The sequence below is a fragment of the Grammomys surdaster genome, unplaced genomic scaffold (assembly GCF_004785775.1).
Source record: "Grammomys surdaster isolate TR1022 unplaced genomic scaffold, NIH_TR_1.0 130, whole genome shotgun sequence".
NCBI classification, from domain to species: Eukaryota; Metazoa; Chordata; class Mammalia; order Rodentia; family Muridae; genus Grammomys; species Grammomys surdaster.
Genome location: NW_021604588.1, coordinates 11,543,212 through 11,562,455, shown reverse-complemented (window position 1 = coordinate 11,562,455; position 19,244 = coordinate 11,543,212). Strand labels below are relative to the sequence as shown.

The 19,244-nt window shown below is 42.9% G+C and overlaps 1 protein-coding gene across 1 annotated transcript in view; it reads right to left on the bottom strand.

The window, feature by feature from the left end:
• Positions 1-19,244, bottom strand: part of Ildr2 (immunoglobulin like domain containing receptor 2) — a 57,802-nt gene that overhangs the window by 19,234 nt on the left and 19,324 nt on the right. The window contains exons 4-5 of the mRNA XM_028760334.1: positions 18,654-18,773; positions 603-659 (exon numbers count right to left, since the gene is read on the bottom strand). Of these exons, the coding sequence (XP_028616167.1) occupies positions 603-659; positions 18,654-18,773 (177 nt within the window). The remainder of the gene's footprint in view (positions 1-602; positions 660-18,653; positions 18,774-19,244) is intronic.

Genomic DNA, 19,244 nt, shown 5'->3' with positions numbered 1-19,244 from the left:
GTTTGTCTGGCTGGTACCTCCACCTGAAGCTATATGAAGAGTTTGCAGATATGTATTTGGGTTAGTGATCTTGACATATGGTTCACGGGTGCCTAGGGAATTTCCAGGGTCTAAATATACAAAAGTATGGGTCTGTGAATGCTTGGCAGGAAGGAAGACATGTACTTTCCTAAGTCTAAAAGACAAAAGTTTTTGGTAATGTTACAGAAGGCACTTCAGTGTAACGTGGTTGTATAATAGTGAATGGGTAAGCATATAATTTAGGAAATAAGGGATACAAGTAAATACTACTTAAGGAGATATAACTATCTGTGTACAAGTGAAATACTGAGATGGGCCCCAAGATAAGCAATGAAGCTGTATGCATGACACCAAGAGACTGGGTCCCCATCTCCACTTATTCCCAATTCCCATTATTCTTTTAGGACCTAGGAAAAGAAGGTATATAAAAGGCTCATCCAAGGGCATTGGCTCATCCTGGAAAAAGACAACAAACATTAAACAGATAAATGTGCCCCCCCAAATTCAAACAAATAATTAGTGACTAACGCAGAAGCAGACAGATGGAGTGACAGCAAATACAGGGTTAAATGACTGAATACCTGGCATAATCTCCACAGCAAAACTGGGCAAGAGATCAGCAAGCAGCCCTGTCCTGCCTGGAAGAAGCAGAAGGAAAAGAAGAAGGAAAGAGGTTACTCCAAAGGAAAACGCAGCCCTGTTCCTGGCACCCACCAGTGCCAAGCCCTCATGGGGCCACTGTTCTGTATGGTCTGTGCTAGGAGAGGTACATCGAGGCTGGCCTAGGTCAGAGGGAATGACTATTCCAAGCACTTTTGGCAGCCATCCAAGGGAAGGGAGGACCAACCCTAGGTGGAAGCAGAAAGGGGACCTTATCTCTGACTATTTCTAGGAAGAGGGAATCTCTCCTCCGAATGAGAAATCCTCGTGAGCAGACTGACATGCGCCATCCTTATGCAGTCACACAGCCGTCTCCACACTTCAGTGGAAAGTCAAACCCATCTGTATCTAAACATTCCATCTACATTTTCATACAATCCATCCCGTGTCCATATCAAAACAAAAGTACATATTTGGAGTTAACTAGCTACATGGTTCTATTTATGGCTTAAAAGATATCTCAATGATTAAAATGTTCAAAGGCAATGAAAAGATAACGCTAGGCTGGCTACACACTCCTCTACACTCCTTCTGGCTTCAGAAATACTCTGTACATATGTATATGGTATGGTTTTTCCATATGGCACCCACAGCTGGCGTGGTATGTACCCAAGTGCCTTCTGTGTGATATTGCATAGAAACTTCAGGATTGGTGTCAGAACAGGTGCTCCTCGGGGACTCTGGGGAGTGAAGAGCTAGCTGTACAGGGAATACGATGCTAGGTGACGTGAGGGGCGAGCTGGATCGGACTTATAGAAGATACTCTGCATGTTTTCACCATATTCTTATAGCAAGGGAAAGGCCAGGCTATCACTACCACCCTGGAACTTTGCCAGCAAAATAGAAAGCTCTGCCAGGATGGAAGTAGCAAACGTCCCGTCTGTCTTGTGATGATAAAAGGTCACTGTGGTACATCTAAGGCACCCAACTGAATCCTTCTTTATTTCAGCGCATGGCAAACATCCCCAGGGCAGCACCATCCAGTGACAGTGCAATGCTAACAACATTGGTAATTTTATCTTTTCTAGTAATAACATCAAAAAATGTACACACGAACTCAAACAATGAACTTAATATCATTTTTTTTTCACTTACGCCAGTATCCACAACATATTGTCATTTCAAGGGCTCAGTAACCACATGTAGCTGTTGAACACCATATTTCCACAGGTCCACAGTGTTGTAGTTTATACCAAGGACGACTTCCCATTATGAATCTAGTTAATGACTTGGACCACAACATATCTAGAGATGTTTAAAACTCTGGTATGTTTGAGCTCTACATGGTAAACACAAATGAATTTCATTTAACTAAACGCAATAAGAGGTATATTTGGAAGTACTATTAGTCCAGATTGAACACACACACACACACACACACACACACAGACACACACACAGGTACACAGCATACCATACCTTCCTGTCCATCCATCTATAGTCTGACTTTCATATAAAAACAAAGCCTATGCACATGGGGTTTGCTGATTTAGTAAATAACTTTATTGTTTCCCAGCCTTCTGGCTAAGATCAAGTGTAGAAAACAAAATGTGTGGTTTACATTTTGAGTCTAGAAGTCACAGCAAGTCACTGGTTTCTTCTTCTATAAGGACGTCCACCAAAAAAGCAGCTTTGACAAAGGTCAAAGGTGGGGGTGGGGAGGCACCTGGGATACTAGGAGAGGACCCAGCAGCTGAAGGAAGACAGTAGAGTGAAAGCCATCATCGCTTGCTCTGTTCCCTTGACTCTCCACAGGAGCAGGAGGATACCATGGTAACATGCATCCTGGTCAAGCTTCCTGCAAGGGCAACAGGTCCACATTTGGAAAGCTACATGCATATTCTAAAGGAGTATTATCATTGGCTGATGCTTTAGGCCAGCTCTGCTATAGCAAGTCTTAGCAAAAAATGCTTTCTTCTTGACCCTCCATTTGTGCACAGCGGACATGGGAAGATGCTTCTGAGGCTTGCAAGGTCTCTTAGAAGGAAAGACAAATGGACATTAAGAAAGGTGTCCTGCCTTGAGCACATGGCATGCAGAATCAACTAAGCAGGGCTCACAGGGGCTCACAGAGACAGAAAAGCAACAATCATAGGACCCTATATGGGTCTGAGCTAGGTCCTCTGCATATACCTTATAGCTGTTATAGCTGGGTGTTCTTGTGGGACTCCTAACAGTGGGAGTAGAGGGTGTCTCTGACTCTTTTGCCTGCTCTTTGGACCCTATTCCTACTCAGTTGACTCATTCACCCTTGATATGAGAGTGCGCCTGGTCTTACTGTATCTTATTTTGTGATATCCCTGTTAGGCCTGCTCTTTTTTGAAGGGAAACAGAAAAGAAGTGGATCTGGGAGTGAGGAGAGGTGGTGGGGGAGGACAGGGAGAAGTGGAGGGAGGGGAAACTGTGGTCAGGACGTATTGTATGAGAGAAAAGTAATAGAAAAGAAAAGGAAGACTTCCTTCATAGAACACCAAGAGGTGCCCCTAAGGCTTACATGACTCCCTAGGTAAGAGACAAGATGGAGTTTGATACCAAAATCTGACCACATGATTAAAATAATGATCTCATCCAGAATGGTCTCTAAAAATGTGTCTTGGAAACAAGAGAATAAACACATAGTCGAGGATTTAAGAAAGTTGGATCTTAGACGGCTCACACACACTTAGTGTTCATTACCATATAATAGCCAATGACCAAGAGAGGAATAAACAAGGTTTGTTAACATAACAGTTATCAGATGCTTGATGGTAGTCTTTTGTTGTGTTCCCCCCAACAATATACAATATACGTATACGTATATGTATACGTATATGTATCTATTTAAATAAGAAACTGTGGCTATGCTTATTTTGCAGATCTCAAGTCTACCAGTGTTTGAAACATCTCCACGTGTGCTGTGGGCCACATAACTAATTGGAATTATAATATAAATTTGCTCTTTATATAAGCTACCAATCTGTAGGCAGTCTCATGACATTAGCCATGTTTTTTATAGATGACAGGCAGGTGTATGTGTGTGTATAATTTTTGACTATTTACTTATTCCTTTATTAATTTGGGTTTCTGGAGATAGAGTCTTGCTATATAGCCCAGCTTAGCATGTGATTCACGATCCTCCTCCCTCTGCCTTTTGAGTGCTTAGATTACAGATGTGCTGTCAGCACATCTGGCAATGATAGCAATCAACTATAAAATATCCATATGGCCAAAGCGGATATGGTTTTGTACTTATTCCACTTGTTATACCATAAGAACACTGCAGTAGGGGTCACAGCAGGAAGGAATGCCTTGCCATTGATTTATATGTTGACTACTTCAGGCAAATTCCTTCCTTTGTGGCCTCAGTATTCTCATAGTAGATGGAAGGACTGGGATATAATGGTATATATATATATATATGTGTGTGTGTGTGTGTGTGTGTGTGTATGTATATATTGATATATATACCATTATATATATGCCATTATATATACCATTATATATATATATCATTATATATATATACCATTATACACACACATATATACATATATTTGTGTATTTATATATATATATGTATATATATATATATATGTATATATATATATCTTTTTTTCTGAGACAGTCCTGATTTATGCCCATGGCCTTGATATGATTATTAATAGGCACCAATTTTTGCTTGGAAAATATCTGGATTTGGATACCATATTTAGTTCTCCAACCTGATACTCAGCGAACAGAACTTCAAACCTAAAGTTCTGTAGGAGCTAGCTGGTGGTGCAGATGAGCTCAGCTGGCTATCTGTGAGACAACTGAGAACAACCAGTGTGGCAGATGGCCGAATCTTTATGGGGTCACCACTGTTTGGCTCTAGCCAGTTGTTGCTCAATGGGAATACATAAGGGGAGCCTCTACCCAAGTTCACCAGCCCCCAGATTTGATGGTGAAATACCATAACTTTAAAAATGTTAAGCAACTTAATTCATATATTTTAAATATAGTGGAGAAGCCAAACAAAATACATCTGCGGGTTGTACAGACTCTGAGATCGTGAGCTTGCAACCTCCAAAGGGTTTATACACACAGCAAAAGCTGGATTTCCCCAGGGGCCATTTAGGTTCCTTGACAGTGTTCTAACATTGCTCCTACGTGGAGAATGACAGCTCTGGTTACCAATGTTCAAATTAAGATTCCGAAGCAACAGTACAACACAACACCTCTTAGCCTTTCTTACTTCTGGGGACACAGAAGAATGGGCATCATAGGGGGACAGATTAATGAAGAGACCTTTGTTCTACACCCTAGGCTTTTTCATTGTTTGGTAATTGGAGACTATCAACTAAAGAGAGAATGTATCAGAAACATGGAGAGGAAATTCATAAACTTTGACGCTCTAACAGGCAGACACATATCAGGCTTCTCATTTTCCCTGAAGCAACAGTCAATAACTGATGCTTCCAGAGGTAAAGGCTTCCCCAGAATGCTCTTGAGTGCAGTTAGCCCCAGGGAGGCGTGGGTGAAAGACTCTTGCAGTGAAGTGGGTGAAATGAAATGTCGTCAGACTTCAGGATGTAGTACGAGTTTGGGTATAACAAACACCACCACTGTGTCAACAGCAGGAAAGTATGGCTCTCTGCCGCTTTTGCACCGTGATTCTGACTTTATTGAAGCTAAAGGCATTTTAAAAATTGAATTTATGCTGCAATCTTATATTTCTGAAAACCACTTTGCTTCCAGCTCCTTCCATAACAATTCCTAAGAAATGCTACTGTCAGTTAGGAATGTGCTATCGTTTCTTCTAGCGCAACCAGCGAGGGTCTGATCTTGAAGAATGGAAAAAATAGCAGTAAATACAGTCTGGGTTTCAGCAGAGCTTCCCCATGCTTGTGAATCACTGTTATTCTTCCAGAATTCAGCTTAAGAGAGGTAATTACAAGTCACTTTCATGTCTAAGGGAAAGAGGGGAAGCAGACCCTGTGGATAGAAGGCCATATTTACTCCTTTCAGATCACAGCTCAAACTATCAGTAGAAAATATGGCTTTCATGTGAGCGCTCAGTTTTCTGCAAAGCTTGCAAAATCCATTACTTTAAGGAAATTTCCACATGAATAAGCCAGAAGCACAAAGCACCCAAAGAGCTTGTGCACGCACACATACAAGCCTCAGTTTCATAGCATGCTGGCATACACTCCACAGCCACACGTGGTTCTTGAGATGAATGCTCAGAGAAGGAGCATGTGAATGCATGATTTGCAGCTCTTACCTCCTAACTGTCAAATCCAGCTGTTTCCTCAGACTGCCACTTCCAAGTTATCCCCAGTTGAGCTGTTTGTACATATTCCTGGAAACCAGCCCATTCTAGCCATGCCCACCCATGCAGCTCAAACACCAACGTAAAAACTCTAATTTAGTTACTTGGATTTTCTTCTTGCTGTGTCTGATTTTGTCAACCTCCTTTGATTGTGTGTATGTATGCTGTGAACATGTATATACATGTTCACATGTGCTTGGGCACATATATGTGTGCAGGTTTCTGTGCATGTGTGCACATGCACATAGAAGCCAGAGGTTGGCATCAGGCCCAAGGGAGGAGTTAGGGAAAGGACTGAAGGAGCCGAAGGGGTTTGCAACCCCATAGGAAGAACAACACTATCAACCAACCAGACCCTCCCCACCCAGAGCTCCCAGGGATTAAACCACCAACCAAGGAATACATATGGAGGGACCCATGGCTCCAGCGCATATGTAGCAGAGGATGGCCTTGTCGGGCATCAACGGAAGGAGAGGCCCTTGGTCCTGTGAAGGCTCAATGCCCCAGTGTAGGGGAATTCGAGGGTGGAGAGGTGAGGGTCCCCCCCCCCCCAGGTGAACACCCTCATAGAAGCAGGGGATGGGGGAGGGGATAGAGGGGTTGGGGGGGAGGGGAACCGGGAAAGGGGATAACATTTGAAATGTAAATAAAGAAAATATTTAATGTAAAAGAAAGTCATGCTGCTCTGAAAGCCCTACACAGATTTTATTCATAGCAATTTCTTCTATTAATCTGACAAGCTATAATGTGATTTATTTTATTCATTGTCTCATTGTATCGTTTGATATGAAAATGTAAACAAACAAACAAACAAACAAACAAAAAACCAAGAATCTTGCTGAATTGCTCTCTACCTTAATTTTTGAGACAGAGCCTCTCCCTTGAACCTAGAGCCCACTGATTCAGCACATCTAGCTAGCCAGCTTCTTCTGATGTCCTCTGTCTATGCCTTCTATGAGCTGGGATTATAGGCAGTCTGTACAGCTGGTACTTACAGAAATTCTAGGTCCTTATGCTTATCCAACAAAGCTTTTACCCAGTGGCCATCTCCTTTGCCTTTTGGACATCAAGATCCCTCTGGTCAGGGGGCTTTAGCTAGAGACATAGTCCTTGCTACACTTCCTACATCTCCTTCCCATAGCTTTGTCTTTGCACATTTCATAGCTCATTTCCTAGCAGCATTTCTCCCAAGGTGCTAATGTCTTTCCTTGGTAGGCAGAGCCCTCAAGGTAGTTTATCTTGATCTTTAGCAAAACAAGTGTTTGAACTGCATTGGTCAAGTACTTATTACTTGCTCTACAGGACTCTAAAAATACGTTCTGACAGAGCCCAGTGTGGCTGCTACAGTAAGATGTTTCTTCTTTGAAGCTCCCCAGGGACACTGCACACACCTTCAGCAGAACATTTATCTCTCAGCAGTGATTCCTTTATATGTGCCTATGTTAGCAGGCTGGAAGTCCCATTAGAGCGGGGACTATACCCCAAGCTCAGCATCTTAGCAGCCTAACACCAGAAGGCCCCTCATTCACCCATCGGAACTTTCAAGGCTTTCCAAGAGTAAATCCCCATGATTTGATAAGCCACACCTCTACCTAGGCTTCTGACATGTTGCTCATTATAGAATCTTCTACCCAATCCAGTAGGCTCTTAATAGGAAAGATAAAGGAACGGTTTGGTTTTCAATCCACAAATGCATCGGGTTTCAACATACGGGAAAACATTCAGCAGCCTGGAGCCAGTGTTCAGTGCCAAGAATGTACTGCAGGCAGTAGAACATCTTGCCACCTCACTCACACCAGTGAAAACAGACCAGGCTAGTGTATGTTAAAAGAATCCGTTATAGAGATGTAATACGAATATAAATTTTACCCTAAGAGATCGCTTCTGTCTATGCCCGTCACAGTTCAGAGTCTGATAGTTCAAGCATTCCAAGTATAAAGAGAGGTGGAATTCTATATCGGAGACTAAATCTGGCTCCTCAGCATCCAGCGGGCAGAGACAGAGTGTTAAGAAACTCGTGTAAGGGTGAGGTGAGAGCAGTCCTTCTGTCTTTGTATTGCCTGGAACACAGTGGTCTCTGTCCATTTCTTTGAGTAAAATTACAAGAGACACTCTCAGGCAAGCCAGGGCACTGTGAGAGTGAACTTTCACTTCAGGAGGGTAGCAAATGCCTTCCCAGTGCTTTGTGGTTCCAAGCTTCCCTTTTCTGTTTAGTGCACATCTCATCATCTGCTTCCAAGCTTTCCTCAGATGCTCTGCATCCATCTGCAGGGCTGTACTGTATCCACCCTCTGCTCTTTCTCCTCCCAATCCTCAAAAATATTGCTTTCCTACATCTCCGAGGAGAGCAGGTGCCTTCCTCTGGCCCTTGTCCGTATGTGTAAAGATGTTTCTATGGCCATGCTTTAAGGGTTGTTTCTATGGCTATTTAAAATACCAAATATATTTGGAAAATTCCCAGGGGCACACACATGCCTGATTTTATTCTATATTCCCATGGTAACCATGCTTGCAATAAATATAGTTTATGACTATCTGTCACAAATGTGGATAGAGCCTCCCTTTCCTTCACATATATTTATAAACTATGTATTTAAGCATTTCTTGTGTTTATTTTTTCCTTTTGTGTCTTTTATATTTTAGTTAACTTTAAATTACACACTTAGAGGAGAATAATTCTGACAGTGAATTCTCTCTATAAAATGACTACCATCAGACCATCTGCAGTTAACTGTTAATAAATGCTTCCAGCTCTTTGTCAGTGGATTGTAAGTTTGGTCAAAGGCCTTGACTTCTTCTACTTACACGTTTTGAAATCACATTTTATGGCTGCAAAGGACCACAAAGGTTAGTCCATACCACAGCCCCCACCCTATGTCTTCAGAAAACCAGAGAGATTAAGAATCTTAAGGAAAGTTGTATAACTGTCTAAAAATCAAGCAAGGAATAGAGCTTGGAATACAGCTACTTACTCCAGCTGTCCCCCCCCCACACACCCATGACATCATGGTGCCTCTTAATCTCCTGCTATTTGCACTGAATGGCTGAAATCAGCTTGTGCTTGTGGAATCCCTCTACTTACATAATGAAACTATAATTTCCGGATGTAGAAAATGTTGGAGATTGTTGAAAAAAAAATCTCAACACCCCTCACAATTGAAACTAGAAAATGATCACTGGATACATCATGACACAGTGTGATCTAATTAAAAGGCATTCGCCGCTGCTGCAAACTAATAAACAATAATAAAAATGATTGCAAGGGTACTTAGGCTGAGCAAAGTGCTCTAGCGATCCAAGCTCCGGCCCCCAAACAGTGAATGGATGGAAAATATCATTAGTAATATAATATGCTTGACTTGGTCTGAGATGGTGGCATGCAGAAGAGAGCTAGATTGACTCAAAAATTGATGAGGATGGCGGGATGCCACTGAAGGAGGAAATTGAGTTTGTGGGGACCAGTGTGGTTGCTTGCACTTTATTGTGCTGGGTTAAACAGATTAGCACAAAGATATCCACCAGGCTTGATCCAATATTCAGGGACCACTACTTTCCTTAACCAAAACCGGCCCTGAGGTCTCAGGCAGGCACTGAGGGTACACAGCTCCAAAGGTCATGCAGGCCAGAGTTCCTGCCCTTTCCTTGGTGCCCAGCCCTCTTGAGGTATAAAGGACTTCCATCAAGGACCCTTTCCCAGAGCCCTCTCTGGGAAGCCAATTCAACAAAATCTGAGGCGCCATCCCCGTGTGAACCAAACCTGCATGCTTTGAATAGCGGCAGCTGGCTTTGGAGAAAATGGAACTGTCTCCTGACCCGCTTTGAGGGACTGCCATTCTTTCCTCGGGAGACTGAGCCGATTTCCCGGTACCACCCACTCCAGCGCTGGCCCTGAGTCCCCTCCCCCTCGACGGACCACAAAGAGAGTGCGCGGGTTGACCCAGCTGCTCCAGCGCCACCCGGGGTAACCACGGCAACCGAGGTGGTCAGGAATGCTCGCTAATTGAAAGCCTTGTTCCTCCCACAGGGATGAGCAACAAGTGAGGCAAAAAATAGTGAGCTGTGCTGCTTGTGAGGAGGGAAGGGAGAGCAAGCTTGGCCCCAGCCTGGGCTGGGGTGGCTGAGGGACTGAGTACTTATGAAGAGCGTCTGCCAGGTCGCATTTGTTTTCTTAAGCGACGCAGGGCAGAGCAAAGCTGTGACAGGTCAGAAATCTTTGGATATATTTTCTGACCAACTACCGTTCCGTGAAGACACCCTTCTTCCGCTGGGCTGCAACACTTGATTAAGGTAGTTGAAGAGAGCTGTACATCCCTAAGTCCTCAGAAAATAGGGTGTTTCCAATAGCAACCAAAATGAGGTAACCCATAGACAAGAAGGGTGCAGGGTCAGATAAACCCCAAGTTTATCACCATCGGGACAATTTCAAAGAGGGCTCAGGTGTCAGTGAGAAAATGTGAGTCTATTCTTAATGGCCAATTCACAAGTGACCCATTAAATCTGCTTAAGGAAAGCCAACAATTTAGCAGGAGTACTCAACATAGATTTCCTTAAAGAGAGTTTTCTCAGATTAGGGATGACACACTGGAAGGGCATGTGGAGAGTGGCAAGGGATAGGAGAAAGAACTAATATCCACCGGTTTTTTATCTTAACAATTGGCCTTTGGGGTGACTTTTACAGCCCCTCTCTTCTACAGATTGGGAAACTAAGCTCATGTTAGTACACCAAGGGCTGTCTGGGCCCAAGCCTCTATCCCATGTTCACACGACCACACCCAGTATCCAAGCAGACTTCCTTACACTGCTGGCATTTGGGTTGTGTAAAGTAAGAGGAGTGAGTATCGTGAGTTGGTCTGTATCATAGTGGGCTCCAAAGCCTTCCCATCCTCCACTCACTTGGTTCGTGACTCCTGGCCAGTGTGACAAGCAAAACAGGCTTCCAAACTTTGCCAAACGTCTCCTGGAAGGCAAAGCGGCCCTCTATTGAGAATCCATGGCATAGACATTGACTATCCAAACACAACACAACTTTAATTTTTTTCACTGTTCTTTCATTGCCACCAAACCACAACTTTTATCTTCACAAAGAACACAACATTTTAACACTGACACAATGGAGTCATTTATGTATTTTGTGTCTTCACTGTGTGGAATCCCAGTACAGCTAAAAATACTCATTAAATTTTTTTTAATCACAATTTAAGTAGGAATCTGAACTGAAGCGATACTGACCTGCTCTGTGGTGTCTATCAGTGAGCAAGATTAGGCCTATGCAATGAGTTCTTGAAGCTAAGAGAAGCTCCCGCAAAACATCAAAGGCTTGGCTCCATGTCTTGGAGGGACTCATACCTCTTCTCCTCCTAGCTATAGTTTCTAAGGCAAGTTAGATGCCTGGGTAAACTCTGGCTCTCCTTTTTCCTTTCAACACATTTTCTCACTCTTCATAAAAACAAACAAACAAACAGAGATGTCTAAGGAAAGTTTAGGGCAGACCAGGCCAGGGATAAGACTGAGGTTGGAGAAAACATTAGAGCATTGGCCAGAAAAAGCCCACTCCTCATTTTAGTCCCTCTATTCATGGGAGTCTTTGGGATTATCTCAGCCCATCTAGAATTCTGCAGGTGCCGGAGTGTGCTGAAGTAGGACGTTTCCACCCTGCTAGGGATGAGCCCAACTCTGAAGCATGGTCAAGTCTGCAGACTGTAGGGAAATGTAGGGAGAGAAATGCAGAGAATTAAGAAGTTCTGAAGGCTCCCTCTAAACTTAGGGCCAGAGGATGGCTCTTGTAATTCATTTTTTTTCCCTCTCTCCCTTCTGCCAGGAGTAAACTTCTTTTTTTCTTCCCCAATTCTTTTACCCTTCTTCCTCTGTTTGTAAATCTTCCAGAGGGAAACAGCAGCAGCCACTCTCTGAGATCAAAGTTGTAGCAGGCAACAAAAGACCTCCAAGGAGGCTGTTGCCATGGGAACTCTGGGAGCTGAGGCCCTTCTAATAGGCAAATCTCCCTGGTTAGCAGCACCAGGCTGTGGCTGGCAAAGAGGAAGATAAGGGGGAGGGGGAGTCTTGGCAAAAGTAGCCTGTCTGAACAGCCTGAGCTAAAATCACTGGGATGTGGGACGGGATTCAAACTGGAACTGCAGGAATGCAGGGGTGGGTGCTAGGGCATTTCCACATGATCTTAGGAAATACTTCCATTAAATAGCCCTAAGTCACCTCGTGGGAGATAACCCCTCCCCAAGATTCATTGATTAGTTATTCGGTTCTTAATGGCTTTTAAAAATACCAGTGAGCAGAGACATTTATTTCTACCAGACACAGGACTGTGAATAGCTTGAATTAAGAAAGAAAAAAAAAAAAGACCCATGCTTGCCCATTCTTTTACTTGTCTAGGTAGTCTATGCTGTATTCTTAGGTCCCAGGAGGAGATGGAGGGAAAAATAGGAAAGTGACAGGAAGACAAAGGTAATTCTGCAGCATTGTATTTATGTTAAAGAATCAATCCCAAATTGGTGCCTACTCTGCAAGGACCTGCTGAGAGCACACCTATTTCTGGCCTCCTCCGTTAGCACTACATTTGGCCCATAAAGAAGCAGAAACTGATGATGAATTCCACAAAATGTTAACAGTGTGTGTTTTTGCCTGCCTGGCATTCCTTTCGTCTTCATTTGGAAACAACTGCCTGGTTTCCTTCAGGAAAGGGTTTCTTCTTCCCTTTGCAGCCCCAATAGGGGCTGACTGCCTTCCTCCAACAAGACTATTACAGGAACTATGCAGAGAGAATAGAGAGAGAGCTATCCTTCTGAGGCAGGGGCCTGTCCGGGTCCTCATTGCTTCATGAGAAGAGACCTTGCCCTTTTGGAGCTGAGGAGTGAGCAGGAGGGAGAGGCAAGGACAGACTGGCTCTGTGACACACTGACCTGCCACCAGAACTCATTTATTGAATCTGGGAATGCCCCTGGGGTTTGCCTGTTACTTAAGCAAAAAGATACTCCCAAGTTAGTTAGAACCTCCATCCCTGGCGATCAAAATAACTAAGGAAACGTGACAGCTCAAAAGACTAAGCTTAGCGGGGATGATTTCTTCTCTACTTTCGTGTTTGGTTTACAGTATGATCAATAAGAAAAATCTTTTTTTTTTCTGAAACAGAAACAATATTGAAAACGAAGCAACGAATGGCAATTTGAGAGACTAACTGCCTTCTATGGATAATTAATTTTTAAATCCAGGGGCCTTTGAAATGAAATTTAAAAAAAAAATCACTGAAAGGCCTGTGGAAAGCCATATTGTTTTCCTCGTATCTAGGCAACCTGGATTGAACTTGTTCTATGTGTTACAGCTCATCAGAGAGGGAGCTTCTGTGATTTCTGCCGACCACCTATAATTTCAAATGTGAAAAAATCTGTTATTTACCATTAGCTTGAGCTAAGCACCCTTTGGCTCAGGTCCTCTTATTCTAATCCCAGGCTAGAGGCAGGAGTGTTCAGCCTCATCTCCACGGGGGTCTCTGTCCCCTTTTTAAAATTAAAGACCTTTAAACAACAAGCTATTACAAGGGACATCAGAAAGAAAAGGTCAGGCCCTTATATGGTACACAGAAAGAAGTAAGAACAAGGCAGGCTGCTTTTAGATTTTAAAATAATAACTTCCCTGCAGGGGCCTTCCTGAAATGGTGAATTCTTCTTCCTGCCAGCTGGAGCTGCCCCAGGGAACTTTATTCCTACCCAAACAGTGGCATGGTGACAGCCAATCTTTGCCACTGCTCCCAGACCAATGTCTAATCCTAAATGGCTGATTTCTGGACATCCCACCTTCTGTGACTGTCTGCTGGTGCAGCCCTGCCAGCATCCACCCTGTCTAAATATTTCTAAGGTATCAGTGACGGCCATCTCAAAGCACCAAAACACCATGCGCTTTTCCAACTTCAGAATGACTTTACCTTCTGAATCATCAAAAAGACAGCAAAGGGTGTTTGGAATAGTTTTCCTGTTTAATGTTGAAACAGTGGTTGTCCTCCCATTTCTGTGAATCATGCATTGTTGGATATTTCTGAAACCTCTGAACAAACTTTCATAGCCACTGAGGTTCAGATGTATGGGGTGGAAGGAGGAGTGACTCATGCTCAGTGGGGAGGTATTCAATCTAGACAAGAGCAACTATGTCCTTGAAGTGAAGGCCTAGGTCAATGGTTATAGAGAGATTAAGGAAGAAATGCAGAAAACAAAGGAACCAAGCCTGGGGTGAGTTGAAATCCTGACCTATAGTCCCTAGCAGCAACCACATTTTTAGTACATAGCTTAATCTATAGCATCTTAGCATACACAGGACTTGTAGTATTATGAAAACAGATAAAATTGGGGATTAAAAGCAATAGGGTTTAATCACTGACACCTTTTAAAACCTGGAGTACAGCCGTAACAGCAAGGCACTGGTTTTCTTTAATTGGAAGATGGGGAGAATAATTGCTATTCTCCTACCCCATAAAAGTATTACAGGAAAGCATTGTGAATTACAGCTTATTTTCAGTGTGAGTGGGCACAGCACTGGCATCACTTCAGATGACATTTACTTGGTGTTGTGGGTATTCAGGTATTCACTCTCTTTGTATTGGTGGACTATCCCCCAAGAGCCTCTGACTTCCCAGGGCTGAGCAGTGGACAACTGACCTAATTGGGCCAATTGGGATTTCTCTCTTAAGGCTAATTATTTTTGTTGGGAAAATAACATTTAAGGTTGTTTTTTTTTTCTACCAAGGGAGCCCAAAAGATATTTTTCAACACTTTCCACAATATAAAGCCAGGAGCCCTACAGCATCTCTAACAATGCTGACAACAACTACTATTTTAGCCACTGTTATGGTCTTCTATTTCTTCCAAAAATGACTAAAGAAAAGACCTACAGAGTCAACTAACCTGGCCCCATAGGGATTCATAGACTGAACCACCAACCAAAGAGCATTTGGGGCAGGACCCTCCACATTTGCAGCAGATACACAGCTTCGTCTTCATGTAGGTCCCTTAATAACTAGAGTGGGGAGGGAGCTGTTTCTGACTCGTTTTGTTTGTTTTGTTTTGTTTTGTTTTGTTTTGTTTTGTTTTGTTTTGAGACAGGGTTTCTGTGTAGCCCTGGCTGTCCTGGAACTCACTCTGTAGACCAGGCCAGTCTCAAACTCAGAAATCCACCTGTCTCTGCCTCCCAAGTGCTGGGATTAAAGGCATGCACCAACACTGCCCAGCCCTGTTTCTGACTCTTGCTTGCCATTGGATCCCCTTCCCCTAGCTGACTGCCTGGCAGGGTCTCAGTGGGAGAGGATGCCCTTAGTCCTGCTGAGACTTGATGTACCTTTGGTAGTACTCAAGGGAGGCTTCCCCTTCTCTGAGGAGAAGGGGAGGGGGTAGCAGGAGGAGGGGCTTGTGAGGGTGGGACTGGGAGGAGAGGTGGAGGCTGCGATCAATCTAGATGTAATGTGAATGAATAATGAAGGAATGAAAAAAACCCGACTAAAGAAGTGTTCTATGTCACTACTAGATCAGGATCCTAAGAAGCTAGAGTTGGCCATCCATATGTTTGTCCATTCCCACCCCATCTCCACCCGCCTGTAGCTGGGAGCAGAAGTCTAACAGTAGAGCCAAACCATAGAGAAGCCTAGAACCCCATGCCGCCACTTGGAGGGGAGCTACTTGTCTGAATGTAACAAATGTAGAAATACACTTCTGGGCAGAAAAGTCACTGAGGTTAGGAGATGTTTGTGTACAGGCTAATAAGTTCTTTCCTAAGAAAGTAAGCTCTTCAGGTCTCCTTTTGCTTTTGATACTCTCCAGTGCATTCTTTTTTTCCCCTTTGTTTCTTTTCTTTTCCCTTAAGTTAACCAGAACTAGTGCTTTCAACCATAGGTTCTAATGAACCTGTCACTAATAATCACTTATATACCTAGATGGAGATTATGACCAATGATTGTGTCCAGGTAAGTCCTTACATTAGTTACTTAATGTCATCGGTTTATGTCCCAATGAAACACAACCCCTGGAGCCCTGTTGGTGTTCCACAGACATCTTAAATTCTACATGTCCAAAACCTAACTCATCCCTCTTCTTCTCTAATCTGCATTTCCACCCATGTCCTCTTTCTTAGTTAATGGGACGGCTGGTTACCCATCTAGTTAGAAATCCTTGCATACTGTTTGATTCATCTCCCTCACTTCCTTCTATACATCCCCAGGATCAATTGCTTTGGTCTCAGAACTGTGGTTAAGGTGTCTCCACTTCCTATTCTGGTTCAGAATCTCATACCTTTCATCTGAGCTTCTGCAACAACCTCCAGCTCTGCGCTGCTCCTGCTAATGAACCACCTGCCAGGCATGGAGTATGTTTCCAATGCCTCTTGTACAAGCCTTCATTCCAAATATTGAAAGCACATCCTTTGGCCTTTAAGTCCTTCTTTTTACTAAAATGAATCCTCTAGCCATTCCTTACAAAAAAAAAAAAAAAAAAAAAAAAAACCCTCAACAACCACTAGTTTACGGTGTTGTAATTACCAAGCTATGAACCCCAGTAATCTTTTCAGGCCACCTCATTCTTTGACAGAAAACCCAGAAATCAGGTTATTTTCCTGGTCTCAAAGAAAAAAAAAGACTATTAAACAAAATGGTCTTCAGAATATAACAACCAAACACTTCTAGTTTCTTTTTAATGTGACAGTATTTTGAAAAAAAAAATTATAAAGGGACTCCAAGATAAAGATTCAGAATTTGGTCCTTGGTATTTTAATGTGCTCAAAAATTTTTCATAGATTGAAATCAATTCATATAAATAATGGACATAAGTAGTCTTGTCCAAAATTGTCCATGGCGAATTATCCCATTCTAGAAATTTCTAATTAGCATAGAGCAGAGCAGGGCTGTAGGCGTCCCTCCAGTGCATTGGTTTAGTGGCCCCGCTCTTGTGTAGGGCTCTGGCTGCAGTGTCCTGCATTTGTGGTCACCTCTTCTCAGTACTGAGCCCTGCTCGTCATCTCTCCTCCCATCACTGGTGACCACCGCCATTGAGCCTTCTGTTCACTCACCAGCTGCTGACCCCTGTGAGACCCAACAAGGACCTCCTCCACCCACAGTTAGCTTGGATTGGATCCAGAGGGATGTGTACTTTAGTACATCCTCAGATAACAAAACTTTGCATCCATTCATTCCCCGAGCCCCGTCTGCTGAGGTGGGACCAAATTATCTAAAGTGGTTTCTTACCCTCCACACACAATTACTTCTCTGCAGATGGCTGCCTCGGTCCAATAGCCGTGCTCGCAATTACCTAACTGAAAGCTCAAACAAACTTCTTGTTGCTGCAAACTTGGCTATTAGAGTTCTAAGATTAGGGGAAAATGTATCTCTTAGATTCTGTCTGATTTAAAAAGAAACCACAGCAGAGCTCAAGTCTCTCTCTCTGTGTTCTTGACATTGTCAATAAGTCTTTTACACCTTTAATTTCCGTTGAATAATTCATATCCCCTGCCTTTTCTACAAACTACAGCAGTTTAGTTCCTATGTTGGCCCTAACGATTATGTGTAAGTCAGCCTTCTAACAAGAAAGAGCAATATTACCTTAGTTCAGTTTGTAGACTCTAAGACTGAGGCACGAGAGCTATTGCTTTGCCAAAGTCATGACAGAACCTAAAAATTCTAAATAGAAAATGCCACTTTATCCCTAGGTATCGAGATTCTCACAGAGGGAAAAATAAAAAAAAAATCAGTCTTAAGCTTCATTTACATTTCAAACAAGGCAGTCTAGGATGTGCCCTATCAACTCACTTTTGGAGGCTACAAGAAAAACAAACGCAAAACCACCATGTCTTCTGAAAACAGTTTAGAGAGTATATCCTCAATTATTTCTTCTTTACAATTGACAGAGGGCATTTTTTTGTTTTCTGTGTTGGTTTGATATAAGTTGTTATTGGTTTTTGGGTTTTCTGTTTGTTTGTTTGTTTGTTTGTTTGTTTATCTAACCAACATTAATGAAACACAAAATATTCACTCAGCTTTCAAAGAGATCATTTCCCCTGAACATTCCTCCAGTCCACAAGAGGAAAAGTGGCTAAAGCAAGGAGTTTTCAGCTATGAATCAGTTAATATTAGTAAGAATTACAAGTATTTGCTTGAGAATAACTCCGACACTTCCGGTTAAACTTAGCACACCTCCAAACAGCGCTTCTCATTGGATGCATCTCATTACTAGACTCTCTGGCTTACGGACACCTTGCTTGTGATTATCTTAAGTAAAGACAAATTGTTCAAGAAAATGCCAGAGGCCTTTGAAAGATAGTAGAGGCTAAAAGGAGATAGAGCTCACTGGTGTGTACACGTCTTGGAAGACCCCAGGGGTCTTCTCTCACGTAATTAGCTACCATGTAAAAAGACAAGAAAGAGTAAGGGAAATCGGGGATAAAGGTGAAAGTAGGAAAGGTAGGGACACTCAGGAGACCAGAAACACTTCTCACAATGCTCCAAAAGAAAGCCACAGCCTTCCAGAAGCAAGGCGTGATGAGCAGAGCTACAACCTAGAAGGAGAATATTCTACAACAACAGGCTTGTCTACACACGAAAGATAAAAATCACGTATGCAGTCTGCTAATGCATGCAGAGAGAAAATGAACAGGATGCAAGCAGCCTAAGATGAAAACGTTGCCCCTGGTTTTCACTCACCCAACACCAGCAGTTCCACAGAGTCCTCATTTTTGCCTTCCAGGTCATCAGGGGTGGTGATGATACAGTAGTAGAGCCCGCTGTCTCCCCACATGAGCTTTCCAATCTGAAGATCTGCATCTGTTATCAGAAAAAGGAAGACCTGCTCCTAAACCTCTGTCCTCTGGAAGGAAGGCATTGAACAATGGGGCCTGGGACAGGACCACCCTTCTGGACATCTATGGAATTTTATTTCTTTGCCCAGATACTGATTGGAAAATGCTAAGTTCATTTCAAACAAAATAATACAAACTAGCATCCTTAAGGCAAGAGAATAATTAGGGTACAGCCACAAATAGATGTAGTTCTAGCAGGAATAGTTGATGCCTTTGAACAGTAGCATCTAAGTACAGGGTAATTTCCCAAATAATTCTGGGTTCCTAGAAATAAATTGATTCCTTCAAATAATTTAGTAATCAAATAGGTCATGAGACTTGTGACTCACATTACAAAAGACATGTGACTTTTCTTATCTAAAGCTTTAGGGAGCTGGAGAAAGGGTGGAAGAGAGGGTGGAATTGATTGGTCCTCCTGGCTCTGTAGCTTCCATGA